Source organism: Aotus nancymaae, unplaced genomic scaffold (genome assembly GCF_030222135.1).
Source record: "Aotus nancymaae isolate 86718 unplaced genomic scaffold, 86718_ANA_hifiasm-v0.15.2.pri h1tg000010l, whole genome shotgun sequence".
NCBI lineage: Eukaryota > Metazoa > Chordata > Mammalia > Primates > Aotidae > Aotus > Aotus nancymaae.
In genome coordinates, this window is record NW_026988421.1 from 41,388,201 (window position 1) to 41,405,844 (window position 17,644).

General features: G+C 38.8%; 1 protein-coding gene and 1 pseudogene across 1 annotated transcript in view; both read right to left on the reverse strand.

Annotated features, from left to right (window-relative positions):
* Positions 1-242: 242 nt before the first annotated feature.
* On the reverse strand, positions 243-2,689 carry LOC135274002 (uncharacterized; annotated as a pseudogene).
* An 8,638-nt stretch (positions 2,690-11,327) lies between these two features.
* Positions 11,328-17,644, reverse strand: part of STAMBPL1 (STAM binding protein like 1) — a 42,824-nt gene continuing 36,507 nt past the window's right edge. The window contains exons 9-11 of the mRNA XM_012454731.2: positions 13,438-13,550; positions 12,395-12,494; positions 11,328-11,646 (exon numbers count right to left, since the gene is read on the reverse strand). Coding sequence (XP_012310154.1) covers positions 11,590-11,646; positions 12,395-12,494; positions 13,438-13,550 — 270 coding nt within the window. The 3' untranslated portion in view covers positions 11,328-11,589. The remainder of the gene's footprint in view (positions 11,647-12,394; positions 12,495-13,437; positions 13,551-17,644) is intronic.

A 17,644-nucleotide genomic window follows, 5' to 3' on the forward strand; every position in this document is an offset into this window, starting at 1 on the left:
ATGGGATAATCCACAGCACCTCAGAAGTTGCAAAGTGATTATATTGCTTTCTATTGATAATCCCATTGCTGGTAACCTGATAGGTAAAAATAAAATAACAATTACACACACACATATATAAAAATATATATACACACACATAAATATGTATATATTAGAGATACATATATATACATATTAGAGATAAGGTCTCACTCTGGTTCCCAGGCTGGAGTGCAATGATGTGATCATAGCTCACTACAGCCTTAAACTTCTGGGTTCAAGTGATTCTCCCATCTTGGCCTCCCAGATGAGCCACTGTACCTATATATCTTAAAAGTCATATCTTGTATATTAGAAGTCACACATATAGATACATTTCCCACATGTATACATATATATGTATGACTTTTAATGTACAAGATGTAACTTTTAATGTATATACTATGTGTTAAACATATATATACACACACACATACATATATAAATATAGAAACAGAAGATCTAACTTTTATGTTTATTGAGAGAAACATGGATTTTTTTTTAAACATTGAGAAACAACTGCCTTAAAATCTCACTACACATTTGAACCATCTGTTTCCCTTCTCCTGATCTATCTGTCTTTGTAAAGGATACTGTGGATATATTCATACCAGAAGGAATGAGAGAAATAACAATACTTTCCAAGGACTATTAGCATCAATCATCAGGTGAAGGGTTTTACACATATCATCTCTCAGCTGTTCTTCAGCACTATCTGGGGAAGTATTATTATCAGCCCACTTTATAGATGAGGAGACAGAGATTGCTCCAGAAATGCAATTAGGTAGGAGAGCTACCAATTTCAGCTGTTCTTTTGCCCATCTGGCCTGAGAGGCACAAAGATAGATAGATAAATAGATATATAAAATACCATCCCTGCCTTTCAGGGTCTTAGCCTCAGAGCGCTCCCCACCCAGGTTGTTGACCATCCTCAGTGGCTCCGAGCTGGGAGCTGCCTGCCCTCCAGTGCACGCATGTCAGCAGTGTGTGTCAGCAGTGTGTGTCAGCAGCCGCTGGTTGTCCTGAGGGGTGAGGGTGGCTCTGTCTGTGGCAGTACCTCACTGCAGAGACCTCTAGGCCCAGGATTGAGTGTCTGGTCCAAAAAACCCGAACTTCCCTAGTCTTCTCTGGCCCTGTAACTTGCAGATAATCAGGATTAATACTACAAATAGTAAGAGCTGGCATGATGTACTGGTGCCCACCGTGACCAGACCCTGTATCAAGCTCTTTATATTAGAATCTCATTTTCTCCTACAACAGCCCTATGAATTTGGTCTGCCTTAAAAAAAAAAAAAAAAATAGGGATGGAGTCTTGCCATGTTGCCCAGGCTGAACTTGAACTCCTGGGCTCAAATGATCCTTCTGCTTTGACCTCCTAAAGTGCTGTGGTTACATGTGTGAGGCACAGCACCTGGCCATTACTGCCGTTTTACAGAGGAGTAACGGAGGCCAGCAGTGACCCTATGTCATGCTGCTGGCAGAAGTATTGGTTTGCTCCTTTTTGTGCTTGGTTTCCAACTCATACTTTTAGCCATTAGGCCAGCATTTCTCAAAGAACAGGCTACACAGACCAACCTCATCGGGGGCTCATTTTAAATGGGCAGAGTCCTGGGTCACATCTAATGCCCTCTGAGCTAGAATCTCTGGAGCTGAGGCTAGAAACTTGAACTTTAATCAGATTTCCCTGGTGATTCTCATGCATGTCAACATTTGAGAACCACTGGAATATGATCGAGGGAAATCTTCCAGCTAGTAGATTCATGCTTATCAGGCAGGGACATTTCATAGCCACTAGATTTAAACTTAAGGATTAGTGTCAGTTTCATAATTGAGGCAGAAATCACCAACCATTGCTGTCATCTCTACAGGGTTTTCTGGGAGTAGAATTTGTCTGTTGATTGCTGTACTTCATATTTACCACCAGAGGGCATGAACTCTCTAGTAAAGAAAGGTGCTTGGAACAGCCTCTCCAGCTGAAACAGCCATGCCCTGAGGCAAAAATCAGGCAAACCAGAACCACCCACTGAATGTGCATTAGTGAAACCTTTGGTCCTTGTGAGCCACTCAGCTGCAGTCCCGAAGCACCCTCCTCCCAGTCATCGGTTATTAATTCATCCTCTGATTCCAGTGATGCCCAGTGACTTAAGGGTCTGGGCTTTGCACAGGTGGCTGAGTCCCCTTCATGAGCATCACACCGATCTCCAGAGGAGATAAAACCAGCAACATATAGGTTTGGCAGCCTTCTGTTTCCTCTTCTCTCCTCTAAAAATAGCAACCGACTCTCAAAGGAAGGGAATACCCTTCTATGACTACAAAATTTTCCCATGACAGGCTTTTGCAACTCTGGAAGACAAACATGGGTTTCTAATGACATTAATTCACATCATGCAGCTTTTGCTGTGAGCAGATGCATGGAAAGAGGCATTATTTACCTACAAATAATCCTCTTTTGTCAATGTGGTATCATTTGTGCAGCCAGGAAATTCTTTAGAAGAATTTCTAACACAGAACAGCCTGGAGAAGAATGTCTGATTGTAGCTAGGGAGGAGGCTGTCTGGACCAACACATTCACAGTCCAACCAGAAACCATTGCTGTAGCTCAGCTTATTCAGAAAGAGACAGCCAGAAAAACAAACAAACAAACAAACAAAAAAAAAAAAAACAGAGAGAGAGAGAGAGAGAATGGGGCAGCCTGAGATAGGGTTCTTCCTTATCAGAGTATGAAAATCAGGTACTTAAGTAATGTTTATTCCTGGGAGAGCAGAGTCAACTTAAGTAATGTCTGAAGAGCACTATGAGCTAGGACAGAGAGCAGTGTCAAGGAAATAGAACTAGACAAGGTTCTGCCTAGATGGAACCTGAAGTTGAGTGAGGAAGCTGGACATTAAATAAGCACTTGGACAGATTGTAAGGGGTTCAAAAGAAGAATTATATGGGGTACTGGCTTTTATAGCCAAGGGGCTCAGGAGAGGCTGCTTCCCTGAAAAGATAGTGCTTAAGCAGAGGCTTAAAGAATAAGAATTGAGTAGACCAAAATAAGGGCTGGGGGCCAGACGGGGTTGAGGTTTGGGATGGGGATGTAGGACACGCATGGGATGTGTTCCAAGCAGAGGCCCAGAGATGTAAGAGTGCTGTGTACCTGGGAAAAAGAGAACCCCAGAGAACCGGACCACACACAGAAGTGTGATCATGACTTCACCACAATTTCCCAAACTAAGATTCATAACATTTTTTCAACGAAATGTTCCTCTTGAAGTCAGCAATTTCAAGCAATGGAGGCAATGTTGAATGAGAAGTTTGGCATCTCTGGATCGTCTGCTTTTCCTGAGCATTTCACCTTTCAGGTTAAATTATTCATCTCCTATTTGGGAAATGAACGTGCAAATATCACCACTTCTCACTCTAATTTAATCATGGAGGCTACAGCTCTTCCAGAATGTTCTCCATAGAGTAATTTCTAGCCTCTTCTGAGCTAAAGGGAATATAAATGATTACTACTTGTCTGGGTTTGAAACAACACTGTGCTCAAGGAAAACCGATGATGGAACAGGCTTCCATATGGTGAAGTTAATGACAGTTTTCCAAAGGCCTAAAACTCAGGGGTCCTTAAGCAAATGTCCTTATCCTTGGAGAAAGGTATGTGGTACTGCAGACACACCACATCAAAAGCCGTTCTTTTCACACTCTTCTTAGATCTTGCCTTCTGTTTCTTCCCCTCCACATTTAGTTTTGAGCCTTGGTCCTCTGTTCTTTCATTGAATCAATTATTTTTCCTCCTTTTAGATCTCTCTGCATATGCTACAACCTGAAATTCCCTACAAAATGAACAAAAATTATGTAACTTCAGGACTTCCTTTTTTAAAAAATGGCATCACCTACTTAGGCAAAAAGATATTAAACAGGTAAATTCTACTTTTCAAATTTAGAATGAGCCCTTGCTCTTAAAATTTAAAAAAGTCTGTGACTTCAGAGAGAGGCCTCAAAGTAGTATTCTTCCTTATGAAGGCTTAAACCACTGACTTTGATGGAAAGCAAGAGCAATGTTCTAAAGTGCTATGACTAGTGCCTTTTGTGGGTTGCTCTCTCTTTGTATTTCTGATCCTACCCAGATGAAACAACTGGCCGGACCATCCTAGATAAGATTAAATTATCTCTCTAAACATGGTGCTAGTGACCTTGATAAAGACCGGGGACTGGTGTCCCACAACACTAAGAGATTGATGGGAGTGAGTGAATTCTGGAGGCCTCAGACATCTTCATCATCAACTTATTTTACTATTAAAATTTGACTTTAGAGGAATTAAGCTGATCGTATATTGCTCTGTCAAAAGGAGCATGAGATGCAACATTATATCTACTAGGATAGCTATAATAGGATGTGGAGAAATCAGATACTTTGTATGTTGCTGCAGGGAATATAAAATGGTACAGCCGTTGTGCAAAACAGTTTGGAGGTCTCTCAAAAACCTAAGCCTAGAGTTACCAGATAACCCTGCAATTCCATGTCTAGGTATAGATCCAAAAAATTGAAACAAGTACTCAAATACGCATACATGCACATTTACAGCACTACTGCTCATGATAACCAAAAGGAAAACAACTCAAATGTCCATCGATGGATGAATAAGCAAAATGTGGTATATACATAAATGGAATGTCATTCCATAAAGATGAATAAAGAACTGATACATGCTACAACATGGATAAACCTTCAAAATTGATATGCTAAGTGAAAGAAGCCAGACACAACAGTTCACATATTGTACAATTGTATCTGTATGAAATATTCAAAATAGATGGATCCATAGAGAACGAAGACTGACAGTTGCTAGGAGCTGGGAGGAGCTCCCACAATTTCCACATGTTGTGGGAAGTAGCCAGTGGGAGATAATTGAATCATGGGGGTAGTTTCCCCGATACTGTTATATCGAGTAAGTCTCACGAGACCTGATGGTTTTTTAAGGGAAAACCCCTTTCGCTTGGCTCACATTCTCTCTTCTCTGCTACCATGTAAGACATGCCTTTCATCTTCCATCATGCTTGTGAGGCCTCCCCAGGCAGATGAAACTGTGAGTCCATTAAACTTCTTTTTCTTTATAAATCACCCAGTCTCGGTTATGTCTTTATCAGCAGTGTGAAGACAGACTAACATAGTGGGCAAGGGGTTTTATTCTGGAGTGATGGAAATGTTTTGGAACTAGATAGGGGTGGTGGTTGCACAACAATGAATGTGCTAAATGCCACTAAATTGTTTACATTAAAATGGTTAATTTTAAGTTATGTGAATTGCACTTCAATAAATTATTTTTTAAAAATAAAAAACATATTGCCTTGGAAAGAACGCTGATAATTACAAAATTTGATTGCTGAAGAGAACCTGCTGAATCAGTTGATTCGAATGCCTTATTTCTGTAGGTAAGGACATTAAATTCCAAAAAAGTGATATAATTTCCCCACAGCCTTTCCGAAAGTCAAGAGTACAGCAAATGTCTTCTAGTTGTTTGCTTTGCTTTCCTTGTCTGTCAGCCTTTATATTAGGAGAAAACATAATAGAACCTTTTTTCTTTTAATCAATCTGTAAATGCCTTTTTTTCTTGGAGAAAGTGCAGGGAAGAATTTTTAAACATCCTCTTCAGGCTCAAGAATATGAATTCACCATGTATTCCATTGCACATCTGGGACCCAGTGAGACAATGACTAATTCATGTAAACAACTATAATTTTTCACTGCCAACTCTTGTTTACCCTTTAGAGATGCACAAGTAGTCCTCCTTGATAGAGAAAAAGAAATCTAATTATCTCCATTTGGTCTGAGAATGTCTCGTGGTCCAGATAATGTCAAGGCATTTACTTCAAACAAACAAATTAAATAAAGCCAGTGTGCAATGCTCTTAATCTACCTTCCCTTCCCCAGGGTCCTTCTGTTTTTTCTCTCTCGTCTTCTGCACCTCCTACCCTCATCCTGAAATCCAGTAAACAATGGTGACAGACCTTAAAAGTATCACAGGCTTCCTTTCAAAATAATGTTCTGTTCCCTTCCCTGGACTTTCTTTCCCTTTTCCATTTTTCTCTCTCTGGTTGTTCAAACATATACAGGAATATGGATTATACTAAGTCCTTTAATTATAAAAACATTTCAAAATTTAAAACATTATAATTATATAACAACATTACTCATATGAAAAGATACGGCTTTAATTAAGAAATTTTTTTTGTCAAAGAATTTTGTTCCTCGATGAGGTGAAACTTAATACCTAGTATAATTTAATCAACTGGTAATTCTTTTTGAAAAATATCCTTTTAATAAGTAATTTCTTAAATCTATTTGAAGGCATCTTCACACCAATCAGAAGTAATATAATAAAAGCTATTCATATTCTCATTGGAATGGTACTTTTTAATATAACTATGGGATCTCAGAAAATGTACAACAGAGCCTCCATATGGCACTGAAAACAGACAAGAAACTAGCTTGTTGGCATTCACCTAGTTATGGACTGAATGTTGGCGCCATTAATAGGTTGAAACCTCATCCTCGTTGTGATGGTATTTGGAGGTGGGGTCATTGGGAGATAATTAGGGTGTGAGGGTAAGGTAAGGCCCTCATGATAGGATTCGTGTCCTTATGAGCAGAGACATGAGAAAGATGACTTCTCTCTCCCTCATTTGAGGGTAGGGCAAGAAGGCAGCCATCTGCAAATCAGGAAGGGAGTCCTCATCAAGAACTGGACTATAGTGGCACCCAGATATCACATTTCCAGCCACCAGAACTGGGAGACAGAAATACAGTGTTGTTTAAGCCACCCAGTTTATGGTATTTTTGTTACAGAAGTCCAAATGAAAACCTGCCTTTTGATAGTTTAAAAAACAACGTCTTCTTGGACGTCAGTATGCTAACTCTCTAAAAGCCACTAAATCATGTTTTTTCAGCTGTCCCCAAGGAAAATATATTCTGGCCTTATGAAGAATCAAAAAAGTAGAAAACAAATTTCTTAAAGGAGCAGAAAAGTTCTTTGCATCTTAGCCAAATTCTTTTAAGAACAAGGAGTTGAAGATTTACCTTTCTTCCTTAATCATTGCTAACTGCATGACATTTCTCAAGCATTCTCTTCACAGAAGACCTTTCTCTAGCCAGATAATTCTGCAAGACATGCCAGAAGAGAAAACATCTGCTTTCCACATTTAGGACCTCTTCAGCTGGTTTTGCAACAGAAACCTCAATCTAAGGTCAAATCATTGTAATAACACAGTCTCTGGCACAGTTGATGTGGTTGCAATGCGAAATGAATTGGGAGAAAACAGAAGTGAACCAATGTGGCCTCAAATAAAATGTCAAATTTGCACAAGCAAAATCCTACTAAAAAGACATCCAGAACAATGAGTAGCTGAAAAGAATCCACAAACATTCTACTTTGCTCTTCTACAACTGACAAAGTTTATGGAAAGAATGATTTCTGTCCTGCATGACAACAAAGAAAGCCATTTCCAATTCAGTCCAAAAAAACAAACTTCAGTAAATATTTATTGGGTACTACATTAGTTTGTGAGGACTGCCATACCACAGACCGGATGGCTTAAACAACAGAAATTTATTTTCTCACAGTTCTGGAGGCTGGAACTCTGAGATCTAGGTGTTGGCAGTATTGGTTTCTTCTGAGCTCTCTCTCCTCGGCTTGTAGATGGCAGTCTTCTCTCTGTGTTTTCCCATGATCTTCCTCTGTCTATATCTGTCCTAATCTCTAATTATAAGGACACAGGTCATACCAGATTAGTGCCCACTCTACTAGCCTCATTTTAACTTAATTATCTATGTAAAGACCCTATCTCTAAATTCGGTCATGTACTGAGGTACTGGGGGGTTAAGGACCTCAATACATGAATCTGAGGGACACAATTCAGCCTATAACAAATACATAAGAGGTGTCTGGCACTGTGTGCAAACAGACTAGCATTGAAAATCAAAGGAAGTTCTTAATTGGTTCATTTTCTCTACAGAAACACAAATTTGAAAAGAAATCAAGAATCATTTTTGCCTTAGGATGTGGCAAATGGAGCTTTGGAACTGATTCATATCCAAAAGAAGGATCTCCTGCCCTAGCAACACAGCAAGATCCCATTTCTACAAAATAGAAAAAAAAATTAGTCATGTGTGGTGGTGAGTGCCTGTGGTCTCAGCTACTTGGGAGGCTGAGGTGAGAGGATCGCTTGAGCCTCGGAGATCAAGGCTGCAGTTAGCCATGATCATGCCACTATACTCCAGCCTGGGCAACAGTGCGACTTTATCTCAAAAAAAGGGAAAGTGCTGTCTGCCTGTTGTGAAAGAGATCTTCCACAGATAGCTTATCCAATGAACACTGGTGCTCATGGACATGTGTATGTACTGGTGTCTCCAGGTTGGCTAACATGGTCTCTGCCTCGTGGCCAGTCCATTCCTCAGTGATGTGGTCACATTTCTGTTGGTTCTTCTTTCAGACACAGCCCCAAGGCCTCATTCTGACAGTCAAAGTCAGGTTCCTGGTTTACTGCCTCCAACAGTTCCACTCTGTGAGATCCTTCTGGAAAGTCTGATTAATTCTGCTTGTACTTGGCAAAACGAAGAACTGCATGCCCTTCAAAAATAACCTTTCAAACTCTACCTCAGGCCCAAGGTTTTGCCTCTCTTTGCAAGGAAATAAAAGTGCCAAGAATGTTGCCCTTATTTAGGAAATACAATATACCTTTTTAGTGAAAAATGGGTTCACTTCTAATTTGCTATTCAGAAGGAATATAATTGGTTTTGCAAACTTACGGCTTCTCTTTTTAGTCTTTCTGGAAATCTAACATGCTAAATGTTCTTGGCTCTCAATTGAATCCTTCCTATCTCTAGGTACCATTCAATGTCCATAGTTTTTTCACTAGACAGCTCTCATTTTACATCCTCTTAGTGTATTACTACATTTTTAATTCTATACAGAGGCTCTCACTCATTTCTCAACTATCCATTGCTCCAACAATTATTTTTACTTAAACAAAGTATATAATCTTTTCCTTTGATCAATAATATCAGAATACCATGGTGTGTTTAAGTGCCAAGACACTGAGGACAGCACCACTCAAGAAAGAGCAAGTTATCTGTAGAGCCAGCCTTGCAGAGTTAATCTGCCCTTAGCTAGTGGTGGCCACAGACAAGTCTCCATGTACAAGGGAAGCCAAGCTCTACTGCTAAGCTCTCCACAGCTAGAAGATGCCATAAAAGAGAAACAAGACTCTGACCTGCCCTTAGTAGGTGGTTCTGTATAATAAGAACAGGAACAGAATTCAGGTGACATGATACCAGAATTGAGGACTAGACTGGCAGGGAGGGATGCTGTATTAGTCCATTTTCATGCTGCTATAAAGCACTTTCTGAGACTGAGTAATTTTTTTTTTTTTTGAGACAGAGTCTCGCTCTGTTGCCAGGTGCCAGACTGGAGTGCAGTGGCATGATTTTGGCTCACTGCAACTTCCGCCTCCCGGGATCAAGCAATTCTCCTGTCTCAGCCTCCCAAGTAGCTGGGACTACAAGCGAGCACCACCATGCCCAGCTAATTTATATATATATATATTTTTTAGTAGAGATAGGGTTTCACCATGTTGGCCAGGATGGCCTTGATCTCTTGACCTCGTGATCCACCTGCCTCAGCCTCCCAAAGTGCTGGGATTACAGGTGTAAGCCACCACACTCAGCCCAAGACTAGGTAATTTCTAAAGGAAAGAGGCTTAATTGACTCACAGTCCTGCATTGCTGGGGAGGCTTCTGGAAACTTACAATCATGGCAGAAAGGGAAGCAAACACATGTCCTTCTTCACATAATGGCAGGAAGAAGTGCTGAGCAAAAGGGGAAAAGCCCCTTATAAAACCATTAGATATCTGAGAACTCACTTGCTATCATGAGAACAGCATGGAGGTAACCACCCAGTGCTTCAATTACTTCCCACCATGTCCCTCCTACTACAATTTAAGATGAGATTTGGGTGGGGACACAACCATACTGTGTCAGATGTTAACCCATCCAAGCACAGAGTACAGGAAATACCACCCTTTGGAATATGGAAATCATTGAACTAAGCAGTGGGCGCTAGTACATGCAAACATGAGTTGTTTAGGCGACTCAGATACAATGTCAGAAGGAAAGCAAAGGGGAGAAGAGCTGTGGACGGCACAGAAGACATTGGGAAGACAGAAAGTTACATAGAATTAGCTTGGACCTGTTGAAAAGTCCTGGAGATCCAGGGAGAGATGGCTGGAGAAGGAAACGTAAACGCTGAAACCAAAAAAGGAGAAAGCTAGACTAGAGTAAGGTAAGGCCCTAAAGGATGAGAAAGGAGACTAAGAAGTGACCACAAGTTTCTTGATCAAGGAAAGGGCCACCCGCCCAGGATTTCCCAAGATGAAGATTTCACCTGCAGTACTAGCCTTCAGTGTCCTGAAGGCTATTTACCTATTCTCAAAGAACTCAACAATATCACTTCCATTCTGCCCTCTGTGCATCTGCAGCTAAAATTTCTCCATACTTTTCATCCTCAGGTTTTCCCTACCAATTCAACTTGCTAACAGAGTACCCAAGTCTCCCATTCTTTCTATTTAATCTGTCTCTTTTTATCCAGGTAAATGCTTTTATTATCTAGGTAATAGCCACAAATGCCATTCTAAGCCTTAGTTAAACATTATATTGATGTCGCCCTATTCAGTTTCAAACTTATTTGATTCTCATCTCTGTGTATTGATTTTTATATAGATACCTTTAATGGCAAAACTTTCCAAATTATTTTCTTATTTATTCCTTTTGACTAAGAATTATCAGTTATTTCTTATGTCTCATTTCTTCTTATCGCCCCTGTTCATTTTTACAGTAAAAGGCTTTGTACTTTTACCTGAGCCTTTTCTTAAAAAAAAAAATTCCTCTCTCAAGCTTCTCTACTTTTAGTCTTCTAAATCAAGTTAATGAATTGTCTGCTATCCCAGGCCCTCTGACACCTGATCCCTGAGTAGAAGCCTGTGGTTCTGGTATCTTACACAATGATTCGCTGCAGAGAGAGCTCTCTGAGCCTGGGATTTCATGACACTGAAAACACAGAACAAGCTTTATCAATGGCAGCCATATTTCATCTACACATAGAAACTGCTCATGTACCTCAGGGGAAGGTTTCAGAAACAGATGGCCTGCCTTAGAGACTATATACACTCAGAATTTCTTATTTGGAATTACACTTTACATGAATAAAAAATACAGCAAAACATCTAAAGCTCTAAAAATGTATACAGAGATCTCTATAAATACCAGACATGTTGTTCGCAGCACAATTTATTACCTGGTCATAGTATTTGGGTACATTAATGATTTAACACCATGTAACCTCTCTTGACATGGAGCAACCAAAAAAAAAAAAAAACTTCAAATTGTGCAACAATAATAAATATCAAGCTTTCTAATCTAAAATATATAAATATAAAATATGAGTCTTTTCTGGAAACATCTTAAGAAAATCCGGCAACCACTTGTCCATGGGTAGGTGTCTGATGTTGATGGTACTTATATTCAGAACATATCACCTCAGATCCAACATAGTTATTTTTATGTCTTTTACCAACACATGTTTGCATATCTAGGAAAGAAAAAATTGGTTTTACCATAGGTTTAATTTTATCATAATATTTACCATTAATGTTTACCATATGATTTTCTTTAGGGAGGAAGTACAGATTTCCTAATTTTAAATTGTTCCTGATTTTTAAAATATTTCCAATCAGAACAAATACAATCACATTTATTCATTTTCAACAACAACAAAAATATTTACAGGGGTTGCCAAACAATTTCATTTTAGGTAAATTCTAACTTCAATATAATGTTCTCTTGATGTTCCACAGAATTACCAAGAAAATTAGAAAAAAAAAAAAGGTGTGTAGTCATATGTTTCTTTTGGACTATGCAAAGGTAATCAAGAAGTATGATTGTAGTTTTCATCCAATTGCTCTCAAAAAACTGATTTGGCCATATCAAGCAGAAAGAATTCATGCAACATTTTAAATACCATCTTATGAAATAATTGTTTACTTATTTGGACTCTGAAGAAAACATTTAAATATCATACATATATATAAGTGGAAAGGTAACTTTGTGCATCATTAATTCTGTTACAGAAATACTGATTTTTTTTTTGTAAAAACAATTATTTGGAGAATAAATCAGAAATTAAGTATACAGATAGATTAATGTCTGAGATAAAACTCCAAACTAAGCAGTATAGTGTTTTAACTTATATTAGACTGCTACTATTTCTCTCCTTAAAAAAAGGTTGGGGGGCAGTGAACAATAAATATCTGCAAAAATAACTAATATGATGTACTCACACTGAACAGCCGGGGCTCCTTGGTGTGTGGATGAAAGCCCTTTTTTTTACAAGCAGAAACCTCAAGCATGCCAGCATTGGTGAGCCTGAAGATGCCAGTGCTAAATTTCAGAGTGAAAACAAAGTAGAAAAATTAAGGATCATTTGGGCATTCCAGATGCTTTATTTGAATAGCACATGCATACATATTCCTCAAATGGGATTGAGAAATCACAAACTAGGAATTCCATAGTGATTTTTTTTAAAAAACCAATGATTGGCCCGGAGGAGAGAAACCCAGGAGGAGGCAATGCTGCTCCTAAGAGACTGCAGGACCGTGAAGGGGACAAGGCAGCCAAGCTATTGTGTGTGACCCTAGAGGAAAGGCCAAGGCCCCAACAGAGAGTCCCATGGAAGGAAATTACAAGTGGCAGATATTTCTAATTCTTCTAACAATGTTAATACAGATTATAGCAATAGCAAATATTTATTGAGTGCCTGCTGTGGTACCAGGCGCTATGCTAAGCACTGTACATAGACTATTAACGAATTTCATCTTCACATCCATCCCTCATGGGCAGGTAGCAGGGGCAAAGAGGCTGAGGCCTACAGTGGTCAGTCAGGTATCCGGCCTAACACACCACTTGAGGGGTGGAGCCAGGATTCCAATATGTTTGTTTGATTTCTATGCTTATAACCACTCTACAACAATCATTGTCTCCCAAAAGTAGAAAGGGTTTTTCTCAGCTAAGGCTAGAACGTTTCTTATGGTAGAACATGATATAGTAGAAACAAGACCTCAAAAGGCTAACTGGGATAGCATCCTTAAATGTTATTCACTTCAAGGTCAAGCTAACTAAAGGAAGAAAACCAGAAATTTTGCCACTGAAAGGACCTTAAACTGCAGAGCTGTAGGTCTATGCAGCTGGCTGCCACCCATCTCTTTTTTCCCAAGGGCATTGTGTGCTTGCTAATCTGAGTACCAAAACCTGGTGTCTAGCCACACAGGAACCCAGCAGCCCTGGACGAAGCCTTCTTTAGGCTCCCCTGAAGAGTTACACTTACTCTTTGTGCTTTGGGGAGCAAACAATGGCAATGGCCTCTGGCAACATGAGTTGATAGGAACAGTGAGTGTGAAGATCAACGCTGGATAAGAATGCAGTTTGGGTAGGATGTGTCTATAGATAGAAAATAAGACAATCTTATTAGGATAACTGAGTCTCAGCCAAGGCCACAGCCTATTTTGAGAGAAAACTCTATTTATCTGCTTTTTTATTTTTTTACCATCATTAATCAAATAAGGATTTTTAAAAAGGTTTTGCTGACATAATCCTTTCCTTTATGCATTCCTATTATTTGCTATTTTGGAATAACTACAAGAAGAGGCTCCTAGAAGTGTTAGTGTACTTTCTTCCTTTTGGGGAAAAAAAGAGCTGGAAATTAATTTGCCAGAAGCTTTAAATAGATTCTCATATAATTATCACAACTCATTTATGAGACACTTATTTTACATACAAGGATCCCAAAACTAAGGGAGGTTACCTAACGTGCCTGTAGTGACACAGCTGGTAAGGAGCAGAGCTGTGACTGGAAACCCTGGACACAACATACTTATATACAACACTACGGACATTAAAAGAAGGTTTTCACTAAATAGACCACATGTTGCTGTGTATCCTTTTGTGGATTGCCATTTCCTGTAAATGGGAGAATGGGAGACTCCAAGTTGTCGAAGGTATTTGGGACTAATCTTGCACAGCAACTAAATACTCACATGAGGAGAAAGAAAGAGGGATTATAAATTAAAAGAAATCTGCCAAGTTTCTGGCTACATACAAACATGTTTACGCATGGCCAATCAGAGGTTCATATTTGAACATAAAAAATAAATGCACACATAGCTATTTTAAAAATTCACCTTAAGCCCTAATTGGTCTTGGTAAAAAAGAATGGGACTATTTTAATCATGAAACAAAGATTCTTGGTACCACTGTCTAGGTCCTGACTCCATTACTCACTAGCTAAATGACACTACGAAGATTTCTTAACCTTCTCTTGCCCATTTCATCATCTGTAAAACTGAGATAATATTTTTTTCATGGGATTGTTATGAAGATCAAATGACACAGTCCATTAAAATTCTTGAAACAGTGCTTAGCCCATAGAAATCAAAGTGATTAGCTGTTATTGCTGTTGTTATTTCAATGTCATCTTTATTAACTAAAAGGCATAGATCCATCGTAGTAGCTAAATGCCTTTACACGAAACTATATTCTATTAAAGAAATGTAAGATTTTAAAACTATTTTTAGGTCAGGCATAGTGGCTCATGCCTGTAATCCCAACACTTTGGGAGCCAAGGCAAGAGGATAAGTTAAGCCCAAGAGCTGAAGATCAGGCTGGAACTATAGGTAGACTCCATCTCTACAAAAAAAAAAATTAATTAGCCAGGGATGGTGGCAAGTGCCTGTAGTCTCACCTACTTGAGGGGGCTGAGGTGAGAGGAGCACTTGAGCCAGGGAGGTCAAGGCTGCAGTGAACTGTGATCACTCTACTGCACTTCAGCCTGGACAACAGAGCAAGACCCTGTCTTGAAAAGAAAAAAAAAAGGCAAGAAAACCTTTTTTCTGCTTTAATAGAGTGAATGTAAAATCAGCTGATTATTTATAGAAAGATACATATTCTGCAAGGAAAAAAGAACACTTTGTCTATAACAACTTATATCAACAAAGGAATGGAAATTATTATAATTTTTAAAATGCAAATCTTCAGTAGGGGTATGAGTGGAGTACCTGACAGCCTGTTATCTTACAAGGAATACGTTCTCTTTGTAAAATAGAGCCTTCTATGTCTTGGTGAGAAATTAAAAATTGTTCAAAGAAACTATAGTGCTGTGGAGAGAGCAAGCAGGTTATCAAACAGACAAATCACGCTGCTTGTCAATTTATTTCCACACGGAATGCACACCACATGACCTGAATCCTTCATTTCTGCCAAAAGGAATTATGTCTATTCCAATGAGGACAGTTTTCCCATGAGAGAATGATGCTCCCATTCCCTCACTCCATGGAAATGAAAATGATGATGATGATGGTAACAGTGGAAGCAGATGCCATTTATTGCAACTGAATAATGTGAATTAACATTCCATGAGTCATATCATTGAATTCTCACAGCAACCAGATAAGTGCTATTATTATCCAAATTTTGCAGATGAAGAAAGTGAAGTAAGCAGAAAAGTGACTTACCTGCTGATGTTCATAAAGCTAGTTAAACCAAAAAGTCTAAATTCAAATACAGGTCTGTCTGATTATGTTTCAGACGTTTTTTCCTATGACTAATTTGTTTTTGAAAAAGTCAGCTCTGGAATCTGTTGTTATTATGCTTAATAAAAACCATTATAAAAAGTCATTACAATCACTGAGGTTTAGAAATGTAACATTTTTGTATTTTCATCCCACTGCAATAATTTGATTCGGTGAAATAAGTTTAACAAGAAGTCTTAGAATTCCAGAATTATGCTAAACTTATTAAATAACTTACCTTCATAATTGCATTACGTCCGTAGAAGGTCATAGGGGAAAACTTTTGTTTCTAGTTTGGGAAATGTTTTGTTAGATAAACTAACATTGACTTTTCAATGTAAATGCATAATTTAATGGACTGTCATTCTTGCTAGAATTTGTTTTGCTTTAAAATGCATTCTTGTTACAGAAGTCATGTTAAGCTAAATAATATAGCAATGTCCAGGCAAACTGTAATGCATATTACTTACTGTTAAGTAAAGCAAATAGACATATGAAAAGTTTTGCAAACTCTTCATCATAAATAATTTCTCGCATTTGAGAGGCAGTTTATACTTTTCAAAGAGTTTTCACACCTGGTATCTTATTTCCTGTTCACAGAAATTCAGTGAGGAGAGAAGGCATTCATTAGCTTCACTCAGTCAATGAAGGAATCTGGAAATGAGGCTAGAAGTCCTGACTGATAGCACATAGTAATTTACAGGTGTTGTTGGGACTAAAGTCTCCTAAACCCTCGGGAATTGCATAATACCAAATGCTTACCGAGAGAGAGAGAGAGAGAGAGAGAGAGAGAGAGAGAGAGAGAGAGAGAGACAGAGAGAGAGAGAGAGAGAGTGTGTGTGTGTGTGTGTGTGTGTGTGTGTGTGTGTAGCACTGAGGAGTGCTCCTCTATAAAGCAAATAAAATATAAAATGACTATGTATCATTCCTCAAGGGTACTTGGAGGTACCCAGAATGTGTTCTGGAAATTTTCTTGGCTGGTATCCCATCTCAGTGGGATGACTTATCCCTACCTCCTATGGTTTGAATGGTGAGGTCTCCACCAGTATTTATGATGAAACTTAATCCTCAATGCAACAGTATTAAGAGGTGTGGGCTTTGGGAGGTGATTAAGTCATGAGTACTCCACCCTAACGCATGGTGTTAAGGCACTTGTGAAAGGGCTCAAGGTTGATCGTGCTCTCCTGCCCTTCTGCCTTCCACCTTGTGAGGATACAGCAACAAGGTGCCGTTGGTGTCTACTGAAGGCTGCTCATGGAAGCTGAGAGCAGCCCTCACTAGACACCAATGCTGGTGCCTCGATCTAGGACTTTCCAGTCTCCAGAACCAGATGAAACAAATTTCTGTTCTTTCTAAATTACTCTTATCAGGCATTTTATTATAGCAGCAAAAACACACTTAGACATTATCCTAGATGCAGCTATGTGAGACTGAATGGAAAAAATTTTCCCCAGATGGATTGAACTATGGCTAGAAAGGATAGATTATTATCACCAATTATAATGGCTACGATTTTCAGAGTCCCTCAAAATATGTGCTATAAAATTCACCAATAGTATCTCATTTAATATGAAACATTCTGTGAAGTCAATTATTATGATCTCTACTTTATGGATAAAACTGATGCTCAGATTGCTTAATAACTTGCCAATGCTCCTACAGAGAATTCTTAGCAGAGTCGAGATTTAATGTCATGTCTATTTGATTTGTAAGCCATGTCCTGCTCCCATGAGGGCCTGGTGGATGTTGGAATTCAGTGTTTTGAGTCCTATCCTCTTGCTTTATTCTATAGCTGTTTATACAGTGATCCATACATCCTTTGCCTATTAGAGGGGGGTCAGGGAGTGTAACTGATATATACAAATACATGTTTAAAAGAAACATTTTCAAAATAATCTAATTTAGACCCACATTAATAGTTGTCTAATCAAATTGGTTAACAATTTGGCTAAGCCTTCACTAGGCTAT